The sequence below is a fragment of the Mauremys mutica genome, chromosome 15, assembly GCF_020497125.1.
Source record: "Mauremys mutica isolate MM-2020 ecotype Southern chromosome 15, ASM2049712v1, whole genome shotgun sequence".
Lineage (NCBI taxonomy): Eukaryota > Metazoa > Chordata > Testudines > Geoemydidae > Mauremys > Mauremys mutica.
This window is the reverse complement of record NC_059086.1, coordinates 38,616,919-38,640,039: the sequence shown is the minus strand read 5'-3', so window position 1 is coordinate 38,640,039 and position 23,121 is coordinate 38,616,919. Positions and strand designations below refer to the sequence as shown.

The window sequence follows — 23,121 nt, the reverse complement described above, 5'->3', positions numbered from 1 at the left end:
GAGGTGGAGGAATGGTATGAGACTAGAGGGACATCAGGATGAAATGACCTGCCCAAGGTTATACAGCAAGACACTTGCAGAGCTGGGAACAGACCCCGGGAGTCCTGACTCCCAGTCCTTTGCTCTAACCACTAGACCCCACTCCCCACCCAACACAGAGAGTCTAGACTCCCAGTCCCACAGATCTAATCCACTAGATCATCCTGCCTCCCCCCCTCCCCCGAATTGGTAACAGGACCCAGGAGTCCTGGCTTCCAGCCCCGCTGCTCTAACTCACTGACTAGATCATACCCTCTCTCCGATTTGGGAAGAGAACCCAGGAGTCCTGACTCCCAAGTCCAGTACTTCTTCCACCCCGAACTCCTTAGGAATCCAGCTCCTCTTTTCGGCAGTAAGACGTCCCAAATGGGTTTAATACAAAGAGAGCAGCGGCCGCACGGCTCCCATTTGTTTTGGACTTGGGCGAGCACCACAACCTCACATTACAACAGCTCGTAAATAACAGTTTCGGGGTCTGACTCCCCTTCCCGTCCTGCCCCAACGACAGGGAGGCCGGGCGCGACCCTGGGCTTAAGAAGCTATGATCTAGGTATACTCTGCCCTGCCACTGGTGCTTTGCCCAAGAGATTTTGCCTGGCACCCCTGCAGCATCTATCTCCCTCTGCGTGGTATCAGGTGGGCTCAAAACCCAACCCATCTTTGCCCACTGGGTGGGGGAGGAGATTCCCATGGAGTCCAGAGACCTCCCCAATCCATCGCCTCGGGGGCCAGGCTGGCCTCGCGGTCTTACCCCTGTCCTGCTGGGAGAGAGGGGAATTGTACAAGCTCTCTGCTCTGTGGTGACTGGGGTAAAACAGAGGTCGGTGCCAGACATGAACGGGGAAGGGGGTGTCACATGGGAGCTGCAGAAACCCTTCCCTAACTTCCCTGGATATGGTAGCCTGCCAAACACTTCAAGGGGAGCCCCATTGTTCAGTCTGGGCCCCAGAAATAAACCACGGGAACTGTACTTGGGGGTGAGCACGGGGGACAAAAATTGGAGGGAGGCTGCAGCTTGTGTACCCTGTAAATCGAACCCTGTCTGCCCGTCGTCCTTGTTAAAAGGACACCCCAGTATTGTGCGGTTATAAAGCTGCAGGATCTCGGACCGTGCTCCGGTGGAAAAATCATGTTGCGGGCAGTTCCACAAGTTAACAAACTTCTCCCCATCCAGTTTACTATATAATACAGCAGGGAAGGGTGGGTTTTTTTGGTTTTTCTGTTTTTTAAATATGGGCATTTTCAGCACAAATTAGTTTCTCTTGCTCCCTGGACTCCCTCCTGAGTACAAAATAAAAATCCAACGAGTATCCATTTATGATATTTTCTTTCCTTCTGTTGTTCTTTGTATTCCTTTTTTAAAACTGAAAAGAAATCCCTGTGACTCACCCAGGCTGGGTAAAGGAAGGAGGGGGTTACATAGTCTATTGGTCGTCCCCCCGCCCACACACACACACACAAACAGGTGTGTGGACACAGCTGGATTGGGTGAAGGAGGGGTTAAATTTTCTGAGTGTGTCCCCCCCTCCCCCAGCTAGGAGGAAGGGAGGATATAAAACTGCCCCCCCCACGACCATCTACCCATCTCTCCTGAGACTGTCGTTCGATCATTTTGTTTGGTTTCTTTTTCTTTCATTTCTTTTTCATGTATTTATTTTTTATAAAAAAAGGACCCAAAATGTTGAAATTTTAAAGGAAAAAAAATAATGAAACTCACCGGCCACGCCCGACACTCGGAATAAAACCGCCTAGCCCCTCCCCCTCCAAACACGGGACACGGGGGTGGGGCGTGCAAGAGAAGGGGGACTCAGACCCCCTGCCGCCACTTAAGACTCTGCCTCCATCTCCTCGCCTCTCTCCCGCCCCAGCCAAGCCAAGAAGAGCGCCGCACGCCGGCTGGCTTCACCGCACGGCCTTGTGTTTCCCGCCACAGCAGCCGCAGTGCTCCCCGCACCAGTGGCAGGCGCGGAGCGGCAGGTAGCAGCACATGCAGGGCACGACGAGGGAGAGAGCCACCAGCGCCATCCAGCGGACGCAGAAGTGCGGGTGTCCCAGATCGCAGGAGCAAGGGTCCGAGTACTCGCCCTCCGAGTCCGACATGCAGTGGTAGAGCATGCTCTCGGCACACCACATGCAGGTGAGCTGGTAGACGCAGCGCCCGATGGGGTCCGGCGCGTCCTGGCACTGGCCCCGCCCGTTCTCCTCGTGGTTAAAGACGTCCCGGCAATAGACGCAGCGGGAGGGCACGGCGTCTTCCTCCGCGCCTGCCCCGCCGCTGGCCCCCGGCTCCTTGGCGTGCTTCTGCTTGGGGGGCGAAGGGGCGGCGTGGATCCGGCAGGACGGGGAACCCTTGGGGTCTCTGAGGCGGCCCTCGCCGCCGCCCCCCGCTGCCGGGAAGCGGCGCTCCTTCTCGAAGTGCACGCACATGCCGACCTTGTCGGGGTCGGCTTCCCGCTTCTGCACCGCCGCCCGCCTGTAGTCCTCATAGCCCTTGCTCACCCACAGGTCCTTGCACGGGTTGATGCTCTCCAGCTCCTCCTCGTCATGCAGGGTGACGTGCTGCAGGGGCTGGGGCTGCACCTGGGCAGGGGGAGACAGAGGTATAGCCAGCACCGTTCTCCCGCCTCAGCCTCGTTAACCTGTGGGACTTGCCACAGCAGGACGTCACTGAGGCCGGGAACCGAAGGATCAACCCTGGAGCCAGCAGTACAGGGCTCTTGGAAACAGAACTCAGGAGTCCTGGCTCCCAGCCTCCCTGACCTGCTCTAGCCACCAGACCGCACTGCCCTTCTAGTGCTGGGAACAGAACCGAGGAGGCCAGATGCTGTAACCCAAAGATCCCACTCCCATAATCTGAGAGCTGGCAGAGGAAAAGGAACCATATCCTCAGGCCCCTGGGCAGGAGCCCTCTGCTGCAGACCCAGTCCACCAAGACAAGGGCATTGCCAACAGCCCAGCTGCCCATCACATCCCCTCCCTGTGCCCTGGAACTTGGGGGCCCCTATCCGTAGGGAACAGATCCCTGCACCATGTAGTGGGTGCAGACCAAATCTCAAAGCCTAGAGGAGCAGATTGAGATCAGGGCCCCGTTGTGCTGGGCACTGCTCAGACCCCAACCGAGATTGAAGCCCCGTCGTGCTGGGCGCTGCCCAGACCCCAACCGAGATCAGGGCCCCATTGTGCCAGTCGCTGCCTAGACCCCGACCAAGATCAGGGCCCCGTTGTGCTGGGCGCTGCCCAGACCCCGACTGAGATCAGGGCCCCGTCGCGCCGGGCGCTGCCCAGACCCCAAACGAGATCAGGGCCCCATCGTGCCGGGCGCTGCCCAGACCCCGACTGAGATCGGGGTCCCGTTGTGCCGGGCACCGCAGACACACAGAGGGAGAGACTAACTCTACCCTGAAGAACTCCCAGTCTTAACAGACAAAGGGTTGGAGAGAGAGGATCATTACTCCCATGTCACCCATGGGGAAACTGAGGCATGGAGCGATGCCACAGCCCATCTCACATAGGTGATTCTGCGGCAGAGCCCCAGCTCAGCGTGCTAACCCCAAGCCCATCCTCCCTGTGCACAACAAAGACCCCCAGATACCAGAGAAAACAAGAGAGTTAATTAACCCCTGCTTAACTCAGACACTCTACAAACAGGTGGGAAAAATGTGCTCTCTGTTAAAGATCACTCCCCCCTCCCTGCAGATTCTATGCAGGGCTGGGAAAGCTCACAACACATGTTCTCAAGTTCTCCAAAAAGCCACCAGCAAGACTAGGGGGTGGAGCTGACGTGCCTGGGATTTCCAAAGGTACAAACCCAGTTCCGCCCCACCCCGCCCCCAGGCAGGACAAGCTGAGAAGGCGCCATCAGCTCATGGAAGAGTTTCTCTCTCCCATCTCTTTCCTCGGGATACGCAGCGCCCTTCCCCATCGCGCCCAGGGCCACGGACCCCTGCCCCTCCCCGCCCAGACCCACCTGCCCTCCCTGGCTGGTTGGCGTCGACCCCTGGGCCGTGCTGAAGGCAAACTCCTCGGAGGCGGGAGAGCGGATGTAGCAGCTGGAGGAGGACTCGCTGGTCACAATGGTGATGTGTTTGGGGAGCATTTCCTTCCGGCTGTTCGAGGAGGATTCGCTGTCCGTGTGCATCTGGGGACAAAGGCGGTGGCTGTCATTGAGAAAGAAGCACCCCCTCGTGCTGCACAGGGGTCAGCACTGACTCTGCGGGCAGAGAGCGCCCCCTACTGAGCCCCCGCCCTGCTCCCTGCAGCTCAGTGCCCCCAGCACCGCATCGGGGCCCTTGGGGTCAGCACTGACTGGGAGGGGAGAGCGCCCCCAGCCTGCTGCCTACAGCACCCAGCACGCGGCCTGCCATGATCCCAGATAAGGAGACCGCTGGTCAAGCTGGGAAGGGGTCTGTTTTCCTAGCACTAGTCCAGACCTTTATCAGCCAACATCTCCCTCTTGGACCCTGGCTTGGGTCCCCTATGCCCCCTCCCCTCCTTGTGGGAATGGGGACAATGGAAATCCACAACATCTGCTCCCAGCTGGTATCACGCCCCACCCTGGGCAGGGGGAAACCATGGAATCAGACGGGAAGTGTCCCAGAGCGGCATGGCATCACAAAGGACTTCCACGGATTTTAAGGCCTGTCTCACTTATTTCGATTGTGGGCTCTGTGCTAATCTGTACAGCACCTAACGAATGGGCTGCTTCTCTGGCTGGCCCGAAAACCCTGTCGGAACCTTATTCTCTAGATTATTAATCATGTTTATTACAGGATCGTCACGCAAGACTAAAGTGTCTGTTGAGGCAGTGTGAAGTGATGGAAACAGCCTCAAGCCTGGCTGGGAGCTCTTTTTGTTCAGAAGATCACCAGGTCCAATCACCCGTGGGACACGGGGTCTCTTACCATCTACTTGTGAAGTTCTCAGGCATTTTGACGGCGAGGGCTTTCCGCTGCTAGAACTAAGGTGAAGATTTCAAGGCCAGAAGTTTACCTAGATCATCTAGTTTGACCTGCTGGATAGCACGACCCAGAGAACGGCCCCAAAATAATTCCTGGAGCAGATCTTCTAGAAAAACATCCCATCTTGACTTAAAACTGGTCAGTGATGGAGAATCCACCACGACCCTTGGGAAATTGTTCCAGAGATTAATTCCTCTCATCCTTATAAATTTACACCTTATTTCCAGTCTGAATTTGTCTAACTTCAGCTTCCAACCACTGGGCTGTGTTCGACCTTCCTCGGCTAGACTGACGAGCCGATGATTAAATATCTGTTCCCATGCAGGTACTTATAGACTTCACCTTCTCTTTGCTAAATTAAGCAGATTGAACTCCTGGAGTCTATCAACATCAGGCAGGTTTTCTAATCCTTTGATCTCACTCCTGGCTCTTCTCTGAGCTCTCTCCCCTTTATCAACATCCTTCTTGTGTTGCGGGCACCACAACTGGAGGCAGGATCCCAGCAGTGCCAAACACAGAGGGAAAATAATCTCTCTGCTCCTATCGGAGATTCCCGTTGATGCATCCCAGTATGGCGTTCGCTTTTTCGGCTGCAGTGTCGCACCAGAAGCTCGTCTTCAGCTGATTATAATAAGGGACCATTAGATCATCTAGTCTGACCTGCATTGCGCCCAGTTACCCCCTGGAATGGGCCTGGCTTTCACTTCCAGCCGTTGGTTCTGCCTCTCTCCGCCGGACCAAGGAGCCCTTCAGCATCCAGGAGGTTCTCCCCTAGAAGGTACTTCTGCCCAGTGCTCAACTTACCAACCCTGCGTCATCCGTCCTGTCGGCGTCATCCTGAGACGAGGAGGAAGAGGAGGAGGAGGAGAGAGAACCTGGGAAGGGAAAACAGAGGAAGGTACATGAAAGTCAGTCCCCCCAGGAAGGACATGGACCCAGTAGGGCGTCCGATTCCGGTTACTGGGGGCAGAGCTGGGGAAAAGCATTCAGTGCTGAGAATGCAAAGGACCTGTGTTGGGGTCTGTCCAGGTGGGACTCCGGGGCTGGGATCCCAGGGGGGAGGGACATAAGGGCACCCCCATTGCCTCAAGCAGGCCCAGTGCCTGGTGCTCCATCCCCACCCACCCCGCGGGGACCTGAGGGCACCAGAGCTTTGCAGCTGGAGCGACGCCTCAAAAGAAAAGGGGATGTCTGGGGCCGAGCCCCAGACCCCTCTGTGTGGGGGTGACACAGAAACATATACGGGCGCTCTCTGTCTCCCTCCAGTGGCTGTGGCACGGATAGCGGTTTCTGAATCGTAGCCCTAAGGTAGGCTGGGGATCATTCGCTCAGGCAGCTGTCCCTTGGGCTTTTAGCTCCAGAGTTCCTGGGTTCGATCCCCACGGGGGGTGCCAGGCGCTTTCCAGACAGAGCAGAAGGGATGGTTCCATCCCAGGGGCAGGTAGGCTGGAGGGGGGAAATGCAAAGGGGGTCTTCTACGTGGATCAGTTCGCTTGAGGTGGCATAGCAGCAGCGGGCCAGTGCAGAGTAGTGTCCCTTTAAATAGCCGGGAAGCCCTGCAGCAGCACTCACTGCGTTCCAGGCTGCAGAGGGCAGGCGGGGTTTGGGGCAGGCGGGAAGGCCGTACTATGCGTAGGGGGCCGGCGGGGACGGGGTGGAGTGTGAATGGTGTGAATGCTGGCACCGCCGAGGGGCGACGTGCAGGGAGGACTGGCAGAGGGGTGGAGTGATGCAGCACCGGGACATTTAAAATCTGATGTGCTAGCGGATGGGGGGGCGGGAAACGCCGGGGCGGTCGGGGGAAAAGGATACTACCAGGCCCGGCAGCATGGATCAGAGGGGGGCAGCGTGCCAGAGAGGAGAACGAAGCAGCCCCCAGCCAGGAGAGAGGATGTGTAGCAGAGACTGGACTGGGGCGGGGTGGGGGAGACAGGCAGGAATCAGTTATGGGGGCAAAGGAGAGGGAGGAGTTAAGAATAACCCCCAGAGCGCGGAGGGAGGGGGGATAGGGAGCCAGGCTCCGGGGCAGTGCCCAGGCCTTTAGATCACTGGGAGCTCTCTAGGGAACTTACCCGGCAGAGGGGGACCAGGGGACGGCGGGGCGGGGGAGAGGGAGGCGGGGAGGGTTGGGAAGACCGTTCCCCTGCAGTGCTGGGACCTTCGGCTGGGACTCCCAGAGCTCTAGATTTGGCCGCTCTGACGTGGAATGTCACCCACCGCAGGGCGGCGACAGCACTGGGATATCGGCGCATCCCGAACATCCCCACCCCCGCCCCCGCCCCCTCTGACTGGCCACAGAGGGTTCATATCTCCATGGCACAGATGGGGGAAACCGAGGCCGAGAGAGAGACGCCTGAGGTCACGCAGGTAGAGTCGGTGGCTGAGCTGGGAACCGACCCCACGTCTGGTTCCCTGCAGCCGGCTGTCCTAGCCACAGGGCCGTGCTAAGGTGAACTCAGGTCGCTTCCAGCATCAGGCTAAGGGGCGGCAGCAACAGGCAGACCCATGCCACCAACCAGTGCCCGCATCTCCCATCAGTCCATCCCCAAACCCCTGCAGACCAGAACCCCCAAGGGGGAGCCAGACAGGCTCAGGACCCCAGCCAGCAAGTCCCATGGGGCAGCCGGCCGGCCTCATACCCCCTGGGCCCCGCACCCCCCTGGGGGCAGCAGGCCAAGCCCTGGCCCCCTGAATCTCTGCAGCCCCGGGGCGCTGGTGCCCCACCTTCGGCGAGCTCCTCCAGGGCGGCCTGCACGCTCCGCTCGAAGGCTGCGGCGTCGGCCGGGCTCTGGAAGGTCAGGCCAAACTTGCTGTCGCCGACTTTCCAGTGGTGGAAGATGGGGTTCACCTTGTTGTAGACGAGGTCCTTCTTCAGCACGCACTCCAGGATGGTCTGCAATGGAGAAGGGGAGATTAAGGGCAGGCGGGGGCCCCCCCACAAGCTGCCCCCCATCCAGCCCCTCCCCAGGAGTCACGCTTACGGTCTGGTCGCGCAGGCGCTCCCCGCAGATCAGGTATTGGCGCCGTCGCCCGCCCTCCTCTGGGCGCCGGACCTTGCCGATCGTGACGTGGCTCAGGCCGCCCCCGCCCATGGGCACCCATCCCCCGCTCGAGTCGTCTCGGGTCATCACCACAGCTCGCACCCGAAGCATGTAACTGCGGGGGGCACAAGGAGGCTCAGTTAGAGGCTCGGCTCCCCACACGCAGTCTGTGTGTCCACGCCATCCGTCGCGTGGCCTGTCTCACGAGCACCCATCGCACGGGTACTGCACACCATCCGTCACATGGGCACTGCACGCCATCCGTCGCGTGGCCTGTCTCACGAGCACCCATCGCACGGCCACTGCACACCATCCGTCGCGTGGCCTGTCTCACGAGCACCCATCGCACGGCCACTGCACGCCATCCATCGCGTGGCCTGTCTCACAAGCACCCATCGCACGGCCACTGCATGCCATCCGTCGCGTGGCCTGTCTCACGAGCACCCATCGCACGGGTACTGCACACCATCCGTCACACGGGCACTGCATGCCATCCGTCGCGTGGCCTGTCTCACGAGCACCCATCGCACGGCCACTGCACACCATCCGTCGCGTGGCCTGTCTCACGAGCACCCATCGCACGGGTACTGCACACCATCCGTCACATGGGCACTGCATGCCATCTGTCATGTGGCCTGTCTCACGAGCACCCATCGCACGGGTACTGCACACCATCCGTCACACGGGCACTGCATGCCATCCATCGCGTGGCCTGTCTCACGAGCACCCATCGCACGGCCACTGCACGCCATCCGTCGCATGGCCTGTCTCGCGAGCACCCATCGCACGGGTACTGCACACCATCCGTCACACAGGCACTGCATGCCATCTGTCACGTGGCCTGTCTCACGAGCACCCATCACACGGATACTGCACACCATCCGTCACACAGGCACTGCATGCCATCCGTCGCATGGCCTGTCTCACAAGCACCCATTGCACGGGCACTGCACACCATCCGTCATCACACGGGCACTGCACGCCATCCATCACACAGTCTGTCTCACGAGCACCCATCACACAGGCGTTGCACGCCATCTGTCGCACAGACACTGCATGCCATCCGTCACACGGGCACTGCACACCATCTGTCACACGGGCTGTCTCCTGAGCACCCATCGCATGGGCGCTGCACACCATTCATTGCAGGGGCGCTGCACAGCATCCATCACACAGCCTGTCTCACGAACAACCATCACACGGGCGCTGCATACCATCCATCACACAGACACTGCATGCCATTCGTCACACAGCCTGTCTCACGAGCACCCATCGCACGGGCACTGCACACCATCCATCACACGGGCACTGCACACCATCTGTCACACAGCCTGTCTCACAAGCACCCATCGCATGAGTGCTGCACGCCATCCATCACACGGGCACTGCACACCCCCATCGCTTGGGCAAGGCAGACCTTGCCAAGTACAATGTGTCTCCCTTGTGCACCTATTGCACAGGTACTGCATGCCTCATAGCACAATCACCGTACACCCTGCCGCACGGGCACTGCACGCTCTACCATTGTACAGCCTGTCTCGTGCACCCATTGCACGTTCACTGCGTGCCCTGCTAAAAGAGTCTCCCACTGTGCCCCCCACCATGCCACCCCGAGTGGAGAGAGGAGGCTTTTGATTTTGTAGCCGTGGGGCATGTGATGACATTATCCCACCTCAAGCAGCCTACTCACAGCCTGAGACCATTCCCCCTTCTCTTCCCCCCAGCCGATCCCCATCCCCCTGTGACACCCCCACTCTCCCATGTGCCCCCCAACTGATCCCCAGCCCCACTCTCCCATATGCACCCCCAGCTGATCCCCATCCCTCTCCCCAGTCTGCACCCCTAGTCAATCCTCAACCTCCCACTCCACCTGCCCTCCCCAGCTGATCCCAACCCACCCCAGCTGAATTCTGGCCCCCCTCCCATCTGATCCCCAATCCTCCCAGCCAGCCCCCTTTACTGCAACATCCTAGCCCAGTGCTCCTCGTGGCCCAGTGTGAATGGGCAGCTCTGTTCCGATGCCACGGGGCTCAGAGGCTGGACCCAGCGGGCACTGGGAGGGGGCCTGAACAGCGCCAGTTACTGAGAATTGAGAGGGAATGGAAGGGGGGGGTGCGATAGTGGGGGACGGGTGGTGGAAGGAAGCGAAAAGCAAATGCAGCGAGATGGAGAGGAAAGAGCTTAATGGAGAAATAACACCCGCGTGTGTGCAGGAGACTGCGTGGCCCAGCAGGCCCTGATCTCAGCTGGGGTCTGCGCGGCACCCCGCACCACCGGGCCCAGAATCAGGGTGCTGACAAAGATCAGGGTCCCCAGTGGCAACAGAAGAGAGTTGGGAAGGAAACAGTTTTCCTATCCGAAGAGAATTGTCAGTAGTTCAACATCCCACCCCCGCACACACCCATCTCGCATCAGGACAAAACGTCAAAATCTCACTTTTTTTTTTGCAAACTGAAAAACTGTCAGTTTGGGTCCATCAAAATGTCGTGTTTCAATTTTGACCTTTTTTCTCTTTGTTTTTTGTCCTTTAACAGGTTTTGGTCTAATGAGCTGAAATTTCAAACTGAAAAGTCACTGAAGCGGAAGAAACGGAATGCCGTCGTTTGGACCATTTCAGCTCTCCTTCTTCCAAACGTTTGTCGAGTCGTCAGAACCCACCCTACTGCACGGACAGCTTCCATGAGTCTGCAGGTTTTGGCAGGAAAAAAATTATATTGAAAAACTGAAAAAATCCCAACCAGCTCTTGAGCAGAACCCAGGTGTCCGGAGTCTCGGAACGGTGCACCTGGCTGTGTTAGTAACAGAACCCAGGTGTCCGGAGTCTCGGAACGGTGCACCTAGCTGTGTTAAGAACAGAACCCAGGTGTCCGGGGTCCCGGAACGGTGCACCTGGCTGTGTTAAGAACAGAACCCAGGTGTCCGGGGTCCCGGAACGGTGCACCTGGCTGTGTTAAGAACAGAACCCAGGTGTCCGGGGTCCCGGAACGGTGCACCTGGCTGTGTTCAGAACAGAACCCAGGTGTCCGGGGTCCCGGAACGGTGCACCTGGCTGTGTTAAGAACAGAACCCAGGTGTCCGGGGTCCCGGAACGGTGCACCTGGCTGTGTTCAGAACAGAACCCAGGTGTCCGGGGTCCCGGAACGGTGCACCTGGCTGTGTTAAGAACAGAACCCAGGTGTCCGGGGTCCCGGAACGGTGCACCTGGCTGTGTTAGTAACAGAACCCAGGTGTCCGGGGTCCCGGAACGGTGCACCTGGCTGTGTTAAGATTCCTTATCCCCACCTGCCCGGACACCCTAGCGATGGGCTGCTTACTGCCCCTCCTGCTTTTGAGGGGCCATATTTAAACTGAATTCCATGACGTGGGAGGGTCTGGACTGGGAGCTCTGAAGAGCAGATCCCCCCACGTATCCCCTGTGCAGTGACCCCCCCCCCACACGCAGCCCCGCCTTGTCCTTGAGGACACCCTCTTTCCTGGGGGATTTCAGTCTGCAAGGCCCAGCCTGTCCTGGGAGACCCTGAACGCCCGCGGGATGCTGCCGATTGTGGCTGGCTTCCTGGTCTGGGTAGGGGCTCAACCAGCCAGCTGGCTGCTTTGCCGAGTAGAGGCCCAGGGTGGCGTGGGTCACGGAGATGCTCCAAGACAGGGTGGCCCTGCGGGCTGCCATTCCAGCATGCGATTCTCATGAAGGGGACGGAAAGCAAAGCCTGATCCCAGTGGCTGGAAGGATTTTACGCCCATCCCTGCCACAGCCCAGGGCCCCGGCCTAGGAAAAGCTCATGTTCACTCTGAAAAGTGCTGGCACCGACCAGATGATGGGCACCCCCAGTATCAGCCCTGGAGGAATCGCTAGTTCCCTTCCTTGAATGCTGCCAAAGACTCCCAGTGCCTATTTCATCCCCCCTGTCCCCTACCTGCTCCCTGCTCTGCCCACACCCCTCAATCCTGACCTGCAGGCCCCTGCTATCCCAGCCCCCAGGCTCCCCCCCTCCCCCCCAGCTCTTCCGGTGTCCCTCAATCCCAACCACAGCCCCCTGCTATCCCAGCCCCCAGGCTCCCCCCCTCCCCCCCAGCTCTTCCGGTGTCCCTCAATCCCAACCACAGCCCCCTGCTATCCCAGCCCCCAGGCTCCCCCCCTCCCCCCAGCACTTCCGGTGCCCCTCAATCCCAACCACAGCCCCCTGCTGTCCCAGCCCCCAGGCTCCCCCCCAGCTGTTCTGGTGTCCCTCAACCCCAACCACAGCCCCCTGCTATCCCAGTCCTCCCCTTTCTTTGCACAATCCCCATCCTCCCACTCCCACCATGATGCCAACCAACTGGATTGGCAACTGATTAACCGTTCCCTCCCACGCCTGCCTCAGCTGCCCAGGTGTTACACAAACATGGTGCTAATCTGACTTTAAAAGCCAATGCGTTTGGCTTCCATCTCCAGAAGTTAATCAGTGACAGTTTACAGCTGGGCCCCCGGGGGCGGGTGGTGTTGGTTCAGGCAGGGCCCGTTGCACTCCCAGCTGCACCCAGGAGGGCAGAATTTGCAGCAGGGAGCAGCACCTAAAGGCCAGGCTGAAGGAGGGAAGCCGGTTCGGGGTGTGGGCACTGGGACGGGGCTCTGGGTTCGAGTCCCATCTCTGTCACAGGCTCTCCTGGGTGACCCACTTTGCCTCTCCTCTATGGCCTGGGGAGAAGGACCCTCCCTCTCTTCTCAGACTGCTGGGCAGGGGCTGTCTCCCAGGCGGTGCCCACACACAGAAGTTGTGCCCATTGCCCTGTGGTGAAAGCAGTACAAATGCAACCTCTCACGAGGGCCATTCTCCCAGTACAGAGGAGCTGCTCCCAGTACAAGCTACATAAAAGGTCCTGGTGTAACTGGCCACTTTAACTATTTCTATTAAACCACCAAACATCACCCCCCTAATCGAAACGGGGGGAGCAGGTGCAAAACCTGGGTGTGGACCAGGCCTCACTAGGTGTCCGTGCCGCGCCCAGCACAACTGGGGTCTGTACCATGCTGGTCTGACAGACCAGCCGCCGCCGCCCCGGCCTGCCCCCAATTTCTGCTCGGGTCCATGCAGTGCCTGGGGCAGCGGCTTCTTCCGCCCACCTGATGTCAGCCAGGGCCTGTGCAGCGTTTGCATGACGGACGGCCCTCCAGTGTCGGCGGGGGCTGTGCCACACCTGACACAACGGGAGACCCCCTGACGTCAGCGAGCATCTGAGCAGTGGGTACCCTTCAGTCTCGAGTCAGGGCTCTCGGTGCTACCAGACTGGGCAAGGCAACCACTGCCCACGTTCCCACACTCCTAATTTCCCTCTGCTCTCCACCTGGCATTTTCCAAGCTCACCTCCAGCCCACAAGGGAATGTTCCTGGGAAATTTCCACCAAATCCATCCAAGGTGGATTTTCCATCTCTTGAAGTCTTCAGCTCCAGACTGGCTGCCTTTCTGGAGGAGATGCTGTAGCCACACACGCAGCCGGGCTCAACACAGGGATGACTGTGTGACATTCTCCAGCCTGTGCTATACAAGAGGTCAGACTAGATGACTGAATGATTCCCTCTAGCCCTGAATCTATGAATGAAACTCAGGCTGTGTCTGTGCGACGGAGCCTGTGCTGGGATAGCCCCCTAGTGTAGACGCCGTTTATGCCAATAGAAAGGATTTTCGGTCAGCATTGTAACACCACCGTTAGCCCCATGGGCAGAAGCCCTCTGTTGTTAGCATAGCGGGGTCTACATTGGGGGTTTTCTGGCAGAGCTGTGTCAGCTGAGATGGGACTCTGTTTCCATGCTCCTGGCTGACACAGCTCTGCTGGTATCAGTTTTATGCCGACACCAGGCCCCAAGGGCTGTACCTTCTGCTGTGCACAGAGTGGAAGGTCTTTGGGGCAAGGACTAGAACTGTGAACACCTGATTTTTCGGTTCCGAAGCTGAACTGAGAAATGACGAGACTGGTTCGGGTTGAGCCCAAACGGATTTTGCTTGTTTGTTTTTTTCCTAGTAAAAAGAAAAGTTCATTTTGGGGGGGTCATTTTGGGTGTTTTTCACCTTTAAAAAACCAGTCGCATTGCAAAACGAAACGCTGTTTCGAAACGAGAACTCAAACCACTGTGTTCGGAAACAGCTGAACAAACCGGTTCAACCTTTTTGATTGCGCCCTCCCACTCCCCTGGGATGAAACCATCTGCTGAATTTCATCCATCTTCACTATATTCCCCCCCCCAATTGCCCAGCTGTAGCAGGGACCATCTTTTTGGTCTATATTTGTGCAGCTCCAAGCACAATGGGGTGCTAGTCCTCAACTAGGGCTTCTTGGGACTACTGCAAATACAACAACATACATGGCACCTAGAATTGCAAGATCTGTCCATTACCAAGCACGTAGGCTAGACGGGGTTGCTTTAGAGCTAATCTGATTTTCCCAGTTTACTCCAGTGCAAGAGGAAGTCAGGCCCGGGAAGATACTAAAAACGATACTACAATCCGAGTTGCCAAGGCTCTCCTGGTAACCTCAACTCCCCCACACAGAGGCTAGAGGATGAGGCATAACTTTAAATCCTCAGATACTATCCTCACCAAAGCCTGCAGCTAGCACAGCTCCATCCAGCCATTCATGTACCTCACCCAGGGGCCTGCCAGTACAATATTATTCCTCATCGTCAGTGGTTTCTCCAGCCTCGTTTTAAAATGTCCCTCCCCACCAGGAGTTAATTCTCCAGAGGATCTCCCCATCGAACGACCGGCCTTGTGTTCAGTCAAGATTTACCCTTTCTTCAATGTTGTGGAGTTCAAGGCCAGAAGGGACAATCGGATCACCTAGACTGGCCAGGCCACAGAACTGCACCCACTTACCCTTGCGTTTGGCCCAGTAAATTGAGCATCTCTTCCAGCAAGGCAGCGAGTGAATCCACCACTTCCCTTGGGAGCTTGCTTCACTCACCAGTCACCCGCACTGGTAAAAATCAGTGCCTGGTTTCTAGCTGGAATTTGTCTGGCTTTAACTTCTCGTTCTGCTCTTCTCTGTTAGATTAAAGAGCCCTTTGGAGCCAGTATTTTCTCCCCACGAAGGGATACAGACACCTCGATCAAGCGTGCTCTCGATCATCTTTTTGATAACTACCCGGATGAGTTCCTGACGTCACTAAGGCATTTTCCCCAGCCCTCTCCAGTTCTTCCACAATCTCACCCATAGACAGCTAGTTCTAACCGCTTCTCCCACCCTAAAAATCAGTCCATCCTTCCCAGGGGTTTAAATCTTCATATCTAGGAAGATGGTTCTTTGTTGCTTCATCTGCCAGCTACCAAGACCAGGAAGATTTAGCTCTTTTGGGCTTCCTCTGGAAATCAACCCCCAGTTCACCGTGCCAATTTTTCGCCTGTCACAGCGGAATAAGGGGACAGCGATCGGCGACAAATGTAAAGCTGATACTTGGGAAAGGCATTGTTATATACAATGGACTGTTCACCTGTGAAACTCATTGCCACAAGATTATCCTGAAGGCCAAAGAGCCTAGCAGGATTGCAAAAAAAAAAAAAGTATTAGACATTTATAAAGATAAAGGTTATATTACACTGATTAGACAGAAGTAATACGGGATACTTAGACTGGAAGCTCATCGAGGGCAGAGACTATCTTTTTGTTCTGCATTGGGTCAGGACCTAGTGCAACAGGGTCCTTGTCTATGGCTGGGGGGTGCCCACGCACGACTGTAAAACAAAGGATAAATACTAAGGCAGACGACAGGCTATTACTGAACGCTCACACAATTCACACAGTGCAACAATAATGATTCTCTACATCTATGCAGAGGTTTTCACCCGAGGATCTCGAAGCACGTCACAAAGTCTCTATTCCCAAGACACACATAGTGGGAGTGATTTACCAAACCCATACAGTGAATCAGGGGCAAAGCCAGGGACAGCACCCAGGACAGAGAATAGCATCACCGTGCCTTGCTCTAACCACTCAATCATGCTGCCATCCAAGTAAGAAATCCACTACCTCATGTTCTCATCCTGTGCAAGTCCTCTGTTGTCACACTGCTCCTTATTTAACTTGGCTGGTAAACTCCTCCGGCCAGGGGCCGTGTTGTATTTCTCTAGAAATACGATAACAACAATTGCACTCGGCTTCCACAGCCCAATTTCATGGGAGTCTCTCAAACCTTTTAGGAAGGAGGATCATGTAATTATCCCCATTTTACAGACAGGGAAAGGTACACTGAAGGGAAGTGATTCCCACGAAGCCAAACAGAACCCAGAGCCCTGAGTCCCACACACCCCACTCCTCTCCCAGAGCAGGATAGAACCCACCAGTCCTGACTCCCCACCCCCACTCTAACCACTCCCACCCCAGAGCCAGATCGGAACTCAGACCCCTACTCCAGGAAAAAAACCCAGGCATCCTGACTCCCAGGCTTCACTATTTCCCTCTAAGAAGGAGGAATAAAACACAAGAGTCCCGACTCCCAGCCCCGCCATGTTCTAACCACTAGACCCCCCTACCTCTCCCAGAATCCAGGAGTCCTGGCTCCCAGGCCCGCCCTGCTCTAACCACTAGCCGACATTTCTAGGCACAGAGCCCAGGCCTACTGACTTCCCATCCAGAACTCTAACCACTGCCCCACTCTGCCTTTAACACATTAATGGAGCTGGAGGCGTAAATAATATTTCACATGATCCATCTGACACAGGCCCCCCTGCTAAAACCCAACAGCAATTACTCATTTGTCTTTATTCACCAGCTATGACTGTTTTACTTAAAATAAAATCATATTAAAATATAGGTGTGTATTAAAAGAATACAGATTGCTGCGTCAAGTTTAGAATGACGTTTGGGATGGCTTTGTATCATTTCATGCTAAACCAAAGGGCCCTACAAAACCAATCAGATAAAACCCCCTGCAATTGGGCAAATGTTACAATGATTGTTACCCAGCTAGGGTCGCAAGCAGGTTTTCAGGGGTCTCTTATCGTTACCTGGGAAGGGGAGGGCTGGGCTATACAGGAGGGGGCTCCCAGAATGGAAAAGTGTAGGGCCTACTACTGGGATAAATGCTGCATGCTTTTTCTGGGTTTACTGTTTAACAAGCGGGGAGACAGGGAGTCCGGACGCCTAGGTTCTGTCCCAGTGCTGGGAAGGGAGTGGGGTCTAGTAGTTAGAGCAGTGGGGGCTGGGAGTCAGGACTCCTGGGTTCTATCCCCAGCTCTGGGAGCAGAGGAGTGGTTAGGACAGGGGAGTTGGGAGCTAGGACTCCTGGGTACTGTCCCAGCACTGGGGAAGGAATGGGGTCTAATAGTTTGGGCAAGGGAATCTGGGAGTCAGGGTTCCTCAAATCTATTCGCAGCTCTGCCATTGTTAGGCATTGTCGAGAAAGTCACCTTCCCCAGCTCTGTCCCCATTTCCCCATCTATAAAATGGAAATAGCAAGGCTGACCCACCCCTCCCACAGCAAGAACGCCTGATGACAGAAGAGCCAACAGGAGGTGCTGCAAGTTGTAGCCAAGCAGGCATGCCCTTTGCCAGCCACAAATGCGCTAAGTGTGGTGAACGTCCCTTCCCTCTGAGTGGCTGAGAGCTCCTGGTTCCTCTGAGAAATGGATCAGATTCATTATTTCCATTTTACAGATGGAGGAACTGAGGCACAGAGCTGGGGAACTGGCTCACTAAACGATACGCAGCATAGTTGTGGCAGAGCTGGGAATGAAACCCAGGAGTCCTGATTCTCAGTCCCACCCCTGTTCTATCCAGCAGAGCCCACTCCTCTGTGAAAAAGTTACATTTTGCAGCTATTGATATTTTGCCTCATTACACACATACGCACACAAATTTGCTTCTCAATTTTCCTCTGAAATAAATGGTCAACTTTTGTAACAAAAAAACAAGAATGAAAACTTTCCTGCTTAAATAAAATCAACAGACCACCAGTATGTAATGAAAGAAGCTCTCTCCACCAATCAGAAGACAGTGCAATGCATTTCCAATAATTCCGAATATGAATGAAGACCCTTTTAAGACCATCTCCTTAATAAAGTCAAAAATCAGAAAAGAACACCAGATTGCCCCCTCTAAAAATATAATAATACAATAATTAAGAGTGTTTTAAGCATATACATGACATCACAATGCGTTGCCATGGGAAACGACATTATGTATTAGAAGATCAAAGATGCTGAAGCAAAGTGGATCTACAGATTCCTGGTTTTTAGGAGGGTGGGGGGAGGAAAATAAGGGAGAAATGGGGGGGCTACAGACACGAAAAGGACAACACTGTTCAAAGACATAAAACATCCCTACAAACACCCCAAGGCAGCCATTCCCCATTTTCCAGTCCACACAACTGAGCATTTTTCTCTAAGCCCCACCATCATAACACTTCAAAAAAATAATAATTAAAAAAATATCAGATCTGGGGTTTTTCACTGCAGGGTTTTTATTTATTTAACACGGGGAGGAAGATTTTAAAATAATAAATAAATAAACCCAAACCCTTCTGCTCACACAACCATGAATTAAATATACATATTACCCACTATGACTAAAAATCAAGCAGACCTTTTGCCAGGGCTTAAAATGCATGTCTCATTCCCCACCCCCACCGCCCCAAACACAACCAAAGCCTAAAATTATAGACCTGTATAATACACATTGGAAAGTCGATTCTCTTACCCATACCCTGGCCTCCCTATTTGCAGGAACTACATTTAAAAAAAAAATCCCACATCCTTCCGAACAAATACATGAAATATTCCTAGATCACAATATTTTAAAATTCACCATCACAGCATCTTCTAAGCACTCTTTTCCTGCAACACACACACACAAATCAAAATCCAACCCAAACAAACATACAATGGATACAGATCATGCCCAGATACATACTGTCCAGTTGCGAACCTTCTTGCAGAAGCTGTCTGCTGGTGCATATATTTATGGAATCAAAACAGTAGGATTTATTTTGTAGAAAGAAACACCCCAGATGTGATCTGTAACCCCCCCACCCCCCAGCACCACTGGCTTCCCCTCTGCCAATGCTGTAGGCACTGGACAACATGCATGCAAAAAGGTATGTTGAAAATGCTTATCTATGGCCCAACTGCTTGATCCTTTCAGCCCATCTCAATGGAAACCATGGGATTTTTGTGAATGGAGGGTCACATGACCCAAGCTAGGCTCTTTGTCCCTCTCCCTTCAATAAACAACAGGTGAACAAGAAAAAAAAAGAATCCAAGATATATAAGGGGGGAAATATAGTCACAGGATGTGTCAGTTTCACTCCACATCTCCCTTTTAAACAGTCACCAATTCCCACTGTGTGACAGTGCCAGATTTAAAGGACCCCCTCCCCCTCCTTACATCCCCCTCCCCAACCAAAAAACTGACATGCCAAGAAGGGAAGGAAATTAAACCCACCATGATGGATCCTCTAGGTGAACCCTGTCTTTTTTTTTTTTATGAATGAATCCAGATGCAAATAGGATTGATTCACAAACAAATACCCTTCACATCCCCCCCCCCTTTTAGGGAGGGGGGACAGCTAATTTCATTCATAAAAAATATCATAATAAAATGGTTTGGGCTTTAAAAAATGATTAAAACTAAAAGAGGATGGAGAGAAGAAATTAAATTAAAAGCAGCAGCAGCAGCTGGGAAGAAGGAGAATGGAGAAATGAAAGTATGCAGGATGTTTTTAGAGATGTCATTTTATTTTGCCTCCTTAAATGAAAATTATTATTTTTTTAGGCAGCAAAACAAAATTTTAAAATCTCGATTGTTTTGCCAAAAAAAGGGGAGGGGCATAAATTGGGTTAAAATATCCCCCCCCCCCTTCTTGCTTTTATGGGGATTTTTTTTTAATGGGGGGGGGGGGCAGATGGTGGATGAAGACCGACTCACTCTAGTTCCATGGCTGGTGCAGCTGCTCTGTGTGTGTGGCTTGTGCGTGTTTTATATGTTGGCAGGATTTTCAATTTTTTAAAAATTTCTTTTCTTTTTCGTTGTTCATCATTATAAGGAGAATGAAGATCCAGCAGCCATTTTTCAGCAAGTAACATTTCTAATCCCTCCTTCCCCTTTTTTCCTACCCCCCACCTTCCCAACCCACCCTCCCTCCCCCGCACTGCACCTGCCTTGGTTAATACTGACCACAGCTGGGGGCCTGGACTGATTTCTTACACCGGGAGTGGAGAACCAGGAGCTGGGGAGAGAAGAGAGAATCCAAAGCTGAGCTGGGAAAAGGGAAAAGGAACAGAGAAAAGTGGATTCCACTTGGTCCTAATGCCCCTATAGGATTAGGGGAGGAGAAATCAACGCGCCTGAACATTAATCATCAGTCGATGGTTACGGAGGTAAGAGGACGTGGGTCGGAACCGGGATCAGAAGAGCCTCGGGCAGATTGCCAAGCAAACCCAGATCCAGCGCTGAATTTCTCGCCTTGGCTCTATAATGGGCCAGAACCAGAATCTCGGGTTTGAAGTTGAGGGAGGACACAAACCAAGATCCGATCCCAGTCGCATCTCTCGTCCCACTGAGCCCAAGCAGAATCCGAGATCAGAACACTGGGGAGGATCCGCACGCAAACCCAGAGCCAGTCCAAATTCTAATGTCCCAAGAGCATGTTGGACAAACACCTGTCAGGGATGGTCTAGGGTTTACAAGGTCCTGCCTCAGCATAGGAGGCTGGACTTGATGACTTCTCATGGTCCCTTCCAGCCTCACATTTCTATGATTCTATATCCTGTCCCAACAAGCCAAAGCAGAATCCCAGGTCAGAACAATGGGAGGGATCAGCTTGCAAACCCGGATCCAGTCTGAATTTCACAGCTTGTCTTGTTATCTCTAACTGGCTGGTACCGAAGCACTAGATCCAAACGATGGAGTGGATCGGAATGCAAACGGAAGTCCCGATCCAAATTTTGTATGTCATCTCCAGCTCTAGCAGGCCAGAACCGGAACTGTGGCCCGGAACATGCCCGGAACATGCCTGATCGGAATTAAATTTCTCATGCAAGAGGAAGGACAGTCCTGTGGGTAAAGAACTGACTTGGGCACCAGCGCTCTGGGTTCACTGCCCAGGTGTTGCTACAGACTTGCTGAAGGACAGCAGGCATGTGCTTAAGTAGCTTCCTGAGTCTGGGCTTCTCTGTGTGCGTCAGTTCCCTAGCTATAAAACCGAGAGAGTGAAGCTGAGTCCCTTCAGAGAGGGAGTGTGAGGATAAACCCATCAGTGTTTCTGAGGCTTGGTTACTATGGTGATGCCAGAGAAGAACCTACCTTGATCCTAATTTTGCAACTCATGAGCCAAACTGGTTTTCCCAGCAGTGGGAAAGTTTGGTTCTAGATCCAGGCTTTGCGCCTAGGACCCTAGACCAGTCTCCAGCTCCTGTTAATACTAAATCGATCAACTGAAAAAAATTAACCCAGATTCTCAGCCCCTCAGGGGAATTTAAATTCTAAACAAACCAACCCCCAAATCCTCTTTTCTTTTAAACGCACAAGAAGAACAGGAGGTTTGGTTATTGGCACAACAAGGGTCGAAGCCCCGGGAGAGGGCTAAATGAGTGGGACTTGATGTTCCTACTGGGGAACCACATGGATTCACAGGGGTGTGCTTAGAGCGGGCAAAAGATTTAGCCTGGCATTTAACACTGCCCGGGACAATCTGGCTACCTACCCACGGTGCTTACACGAGGAGGCAGGAGACCGGGGTTCTATTCCTAGCACTGGCCTGCTGGGTGACCTTGGCCAAGTCACTGCCTTGTTCTGTGCCTCAGTTTCCCCATCCATGAAATAGGGATAATAATGCACTTCACAAAGGAGATCAGTATCAACATCTACTGATAAGGGTTGGGGATTTTAAAAATGTATTAAGATGATGTTAAAAAAAGTGACCGGTACAGAGTTTAAGCATAGAAGTTTCTGGTTATCAGAGGGTGCAAAGTTTGGTTTAAGATCAGGTGGCATAAGGAATACATAATCTGCAATATCCCCGGCGGGAGGTAAAAGGTTGATGGGTCAAAGTACAGACATTGTATTACACATTCCTCCTCCTCCCAATGGTACCTGCGCACCTCACAATCTTTCCTCTTGTTAGCTCCACAATGCCCCTGGTAGGCAGGACAGATCTATTATCCCTATTGTACAGATGAGGAAACCGAGGCACAAGAAGGTTACAGCCCAGATTGTAAACGGTGTCTTAATACCTTGCAGATTCAGGAGCCCGTATCTCATCATCGTGTCGGCGCTTCGGAGCCTATATCCAATCCTCTAGGCCTTGCAACACCTAAATACCTTTAAAAATCTGGCCTTGAAGGACCTGCTCAAGGTGTACAGCAGAGCAGGGAACCCAAGGCCGGCCTCCCAAGTCCCAGGCGAACGTCTTCCCCCGAGCAGCTGCACTTTCCCTGGATCTGCTGTCCCAGGCGTGGCTCCCCAGCCAGTATGCAGCTAACGCCTCCCCGCAGTTAGTGCTGCCTGCTGTGGTCTTGGCTGGGGTGGAAAGCTTCTGTCCATGGTGCCCTGGGCACTGCATGGGATGTGGGGGGCAGGGGCAGCAGGCCATTGTATGGGGGATACACAGCCCCCGGGGACTTTGTAATGTGGAGGAGATGGTTCTGGGGAAGGGGTGGATTTTACACTGGGTGAGGGATCTCCTGTCTCTGGTGCCCAAGGAAGGGCAGATGCAGGGGGACTGCACTGGACTTCGGGGGGGTCAGTCTCATTGTATAGGGGGATGCACCTGGTCCTGGGATGGGGGTGTCTGTACCGTGAGGGAACAAGAGGGGGTGCACCTACCTGGAAGGCGGGAGTCATCTTCCAGGAAGGGCAGACAGATGCGCTGTGCTCGTGGGGAGGGGGGCAACGTCTGGCATTTGGGGAGAGGAAATACTTGGGGGGTGGTAACTGGTCCTGAGGAAGATACTGGGGGGAGGTCTGCATCTTGCTGGGGGGAGGATTGCCCTTCCCCCCCAGGAGAGGGTGCACCAGGGGATGCTGTGGGTGGGCAACACCGGAGTTGAGCAGGAGTCACATGAGGGGCAACTCTGCCCCCAAGGGGTGGGGAGGACACACGGGGGGCGGGGGCTGG

General features: G+C 54.4%; 1 protein-coding gene across 2 annotated transcripts; it reads right to left on the bottom strand.

The window, feature by feature from the left end:
• Positions 1–1,860: 1,860 nt before the first annotated feature.
• On the bottom strand, positions 1,861–22,881 carry LOC123349850 (sprouty-related, EVH1 domain-containing protein 1-like). Of its 2 annotated transcripts, XM_044988091.1 has the most exons (7): positions 22,830–22,881; positions 20,181–20,232; positions 7,979–8,153; positions 7,722–7,890; positions 5,802–5,872; positions 4,007–4,177; positions 1,861–2,619 (listed from the first exon to the last, which is right to left on the bottom strand). In XM_044988091.1, the coding sequence occupies exons 3-7, from the start codon at positions 8,147–8,149 to the stop codon at positions 1,942–1,944; spliced, it is 1,260 nt and encodes a 419-aa protein (XP_044844026.1). In that variant the 5' UTR covers positions 8,150–8,153; positions 20,181–20,232; positions 22,830–22,881; the 3' UTR covers positions 1,861–1,941. The 2 variants fall into 2 exon arrangements, with proteins under 2 accessions (XP_044844026.1, XP_044844025.1); XM_044988090.1 differs by lacking the exons at positions 20,181–20,232; positions 22,830–22,881 and adding an exon at positions 18,933–18,993.
• Between the last annotated feature and the right edge of the window lie 240 nt (positions 22,882–23,121).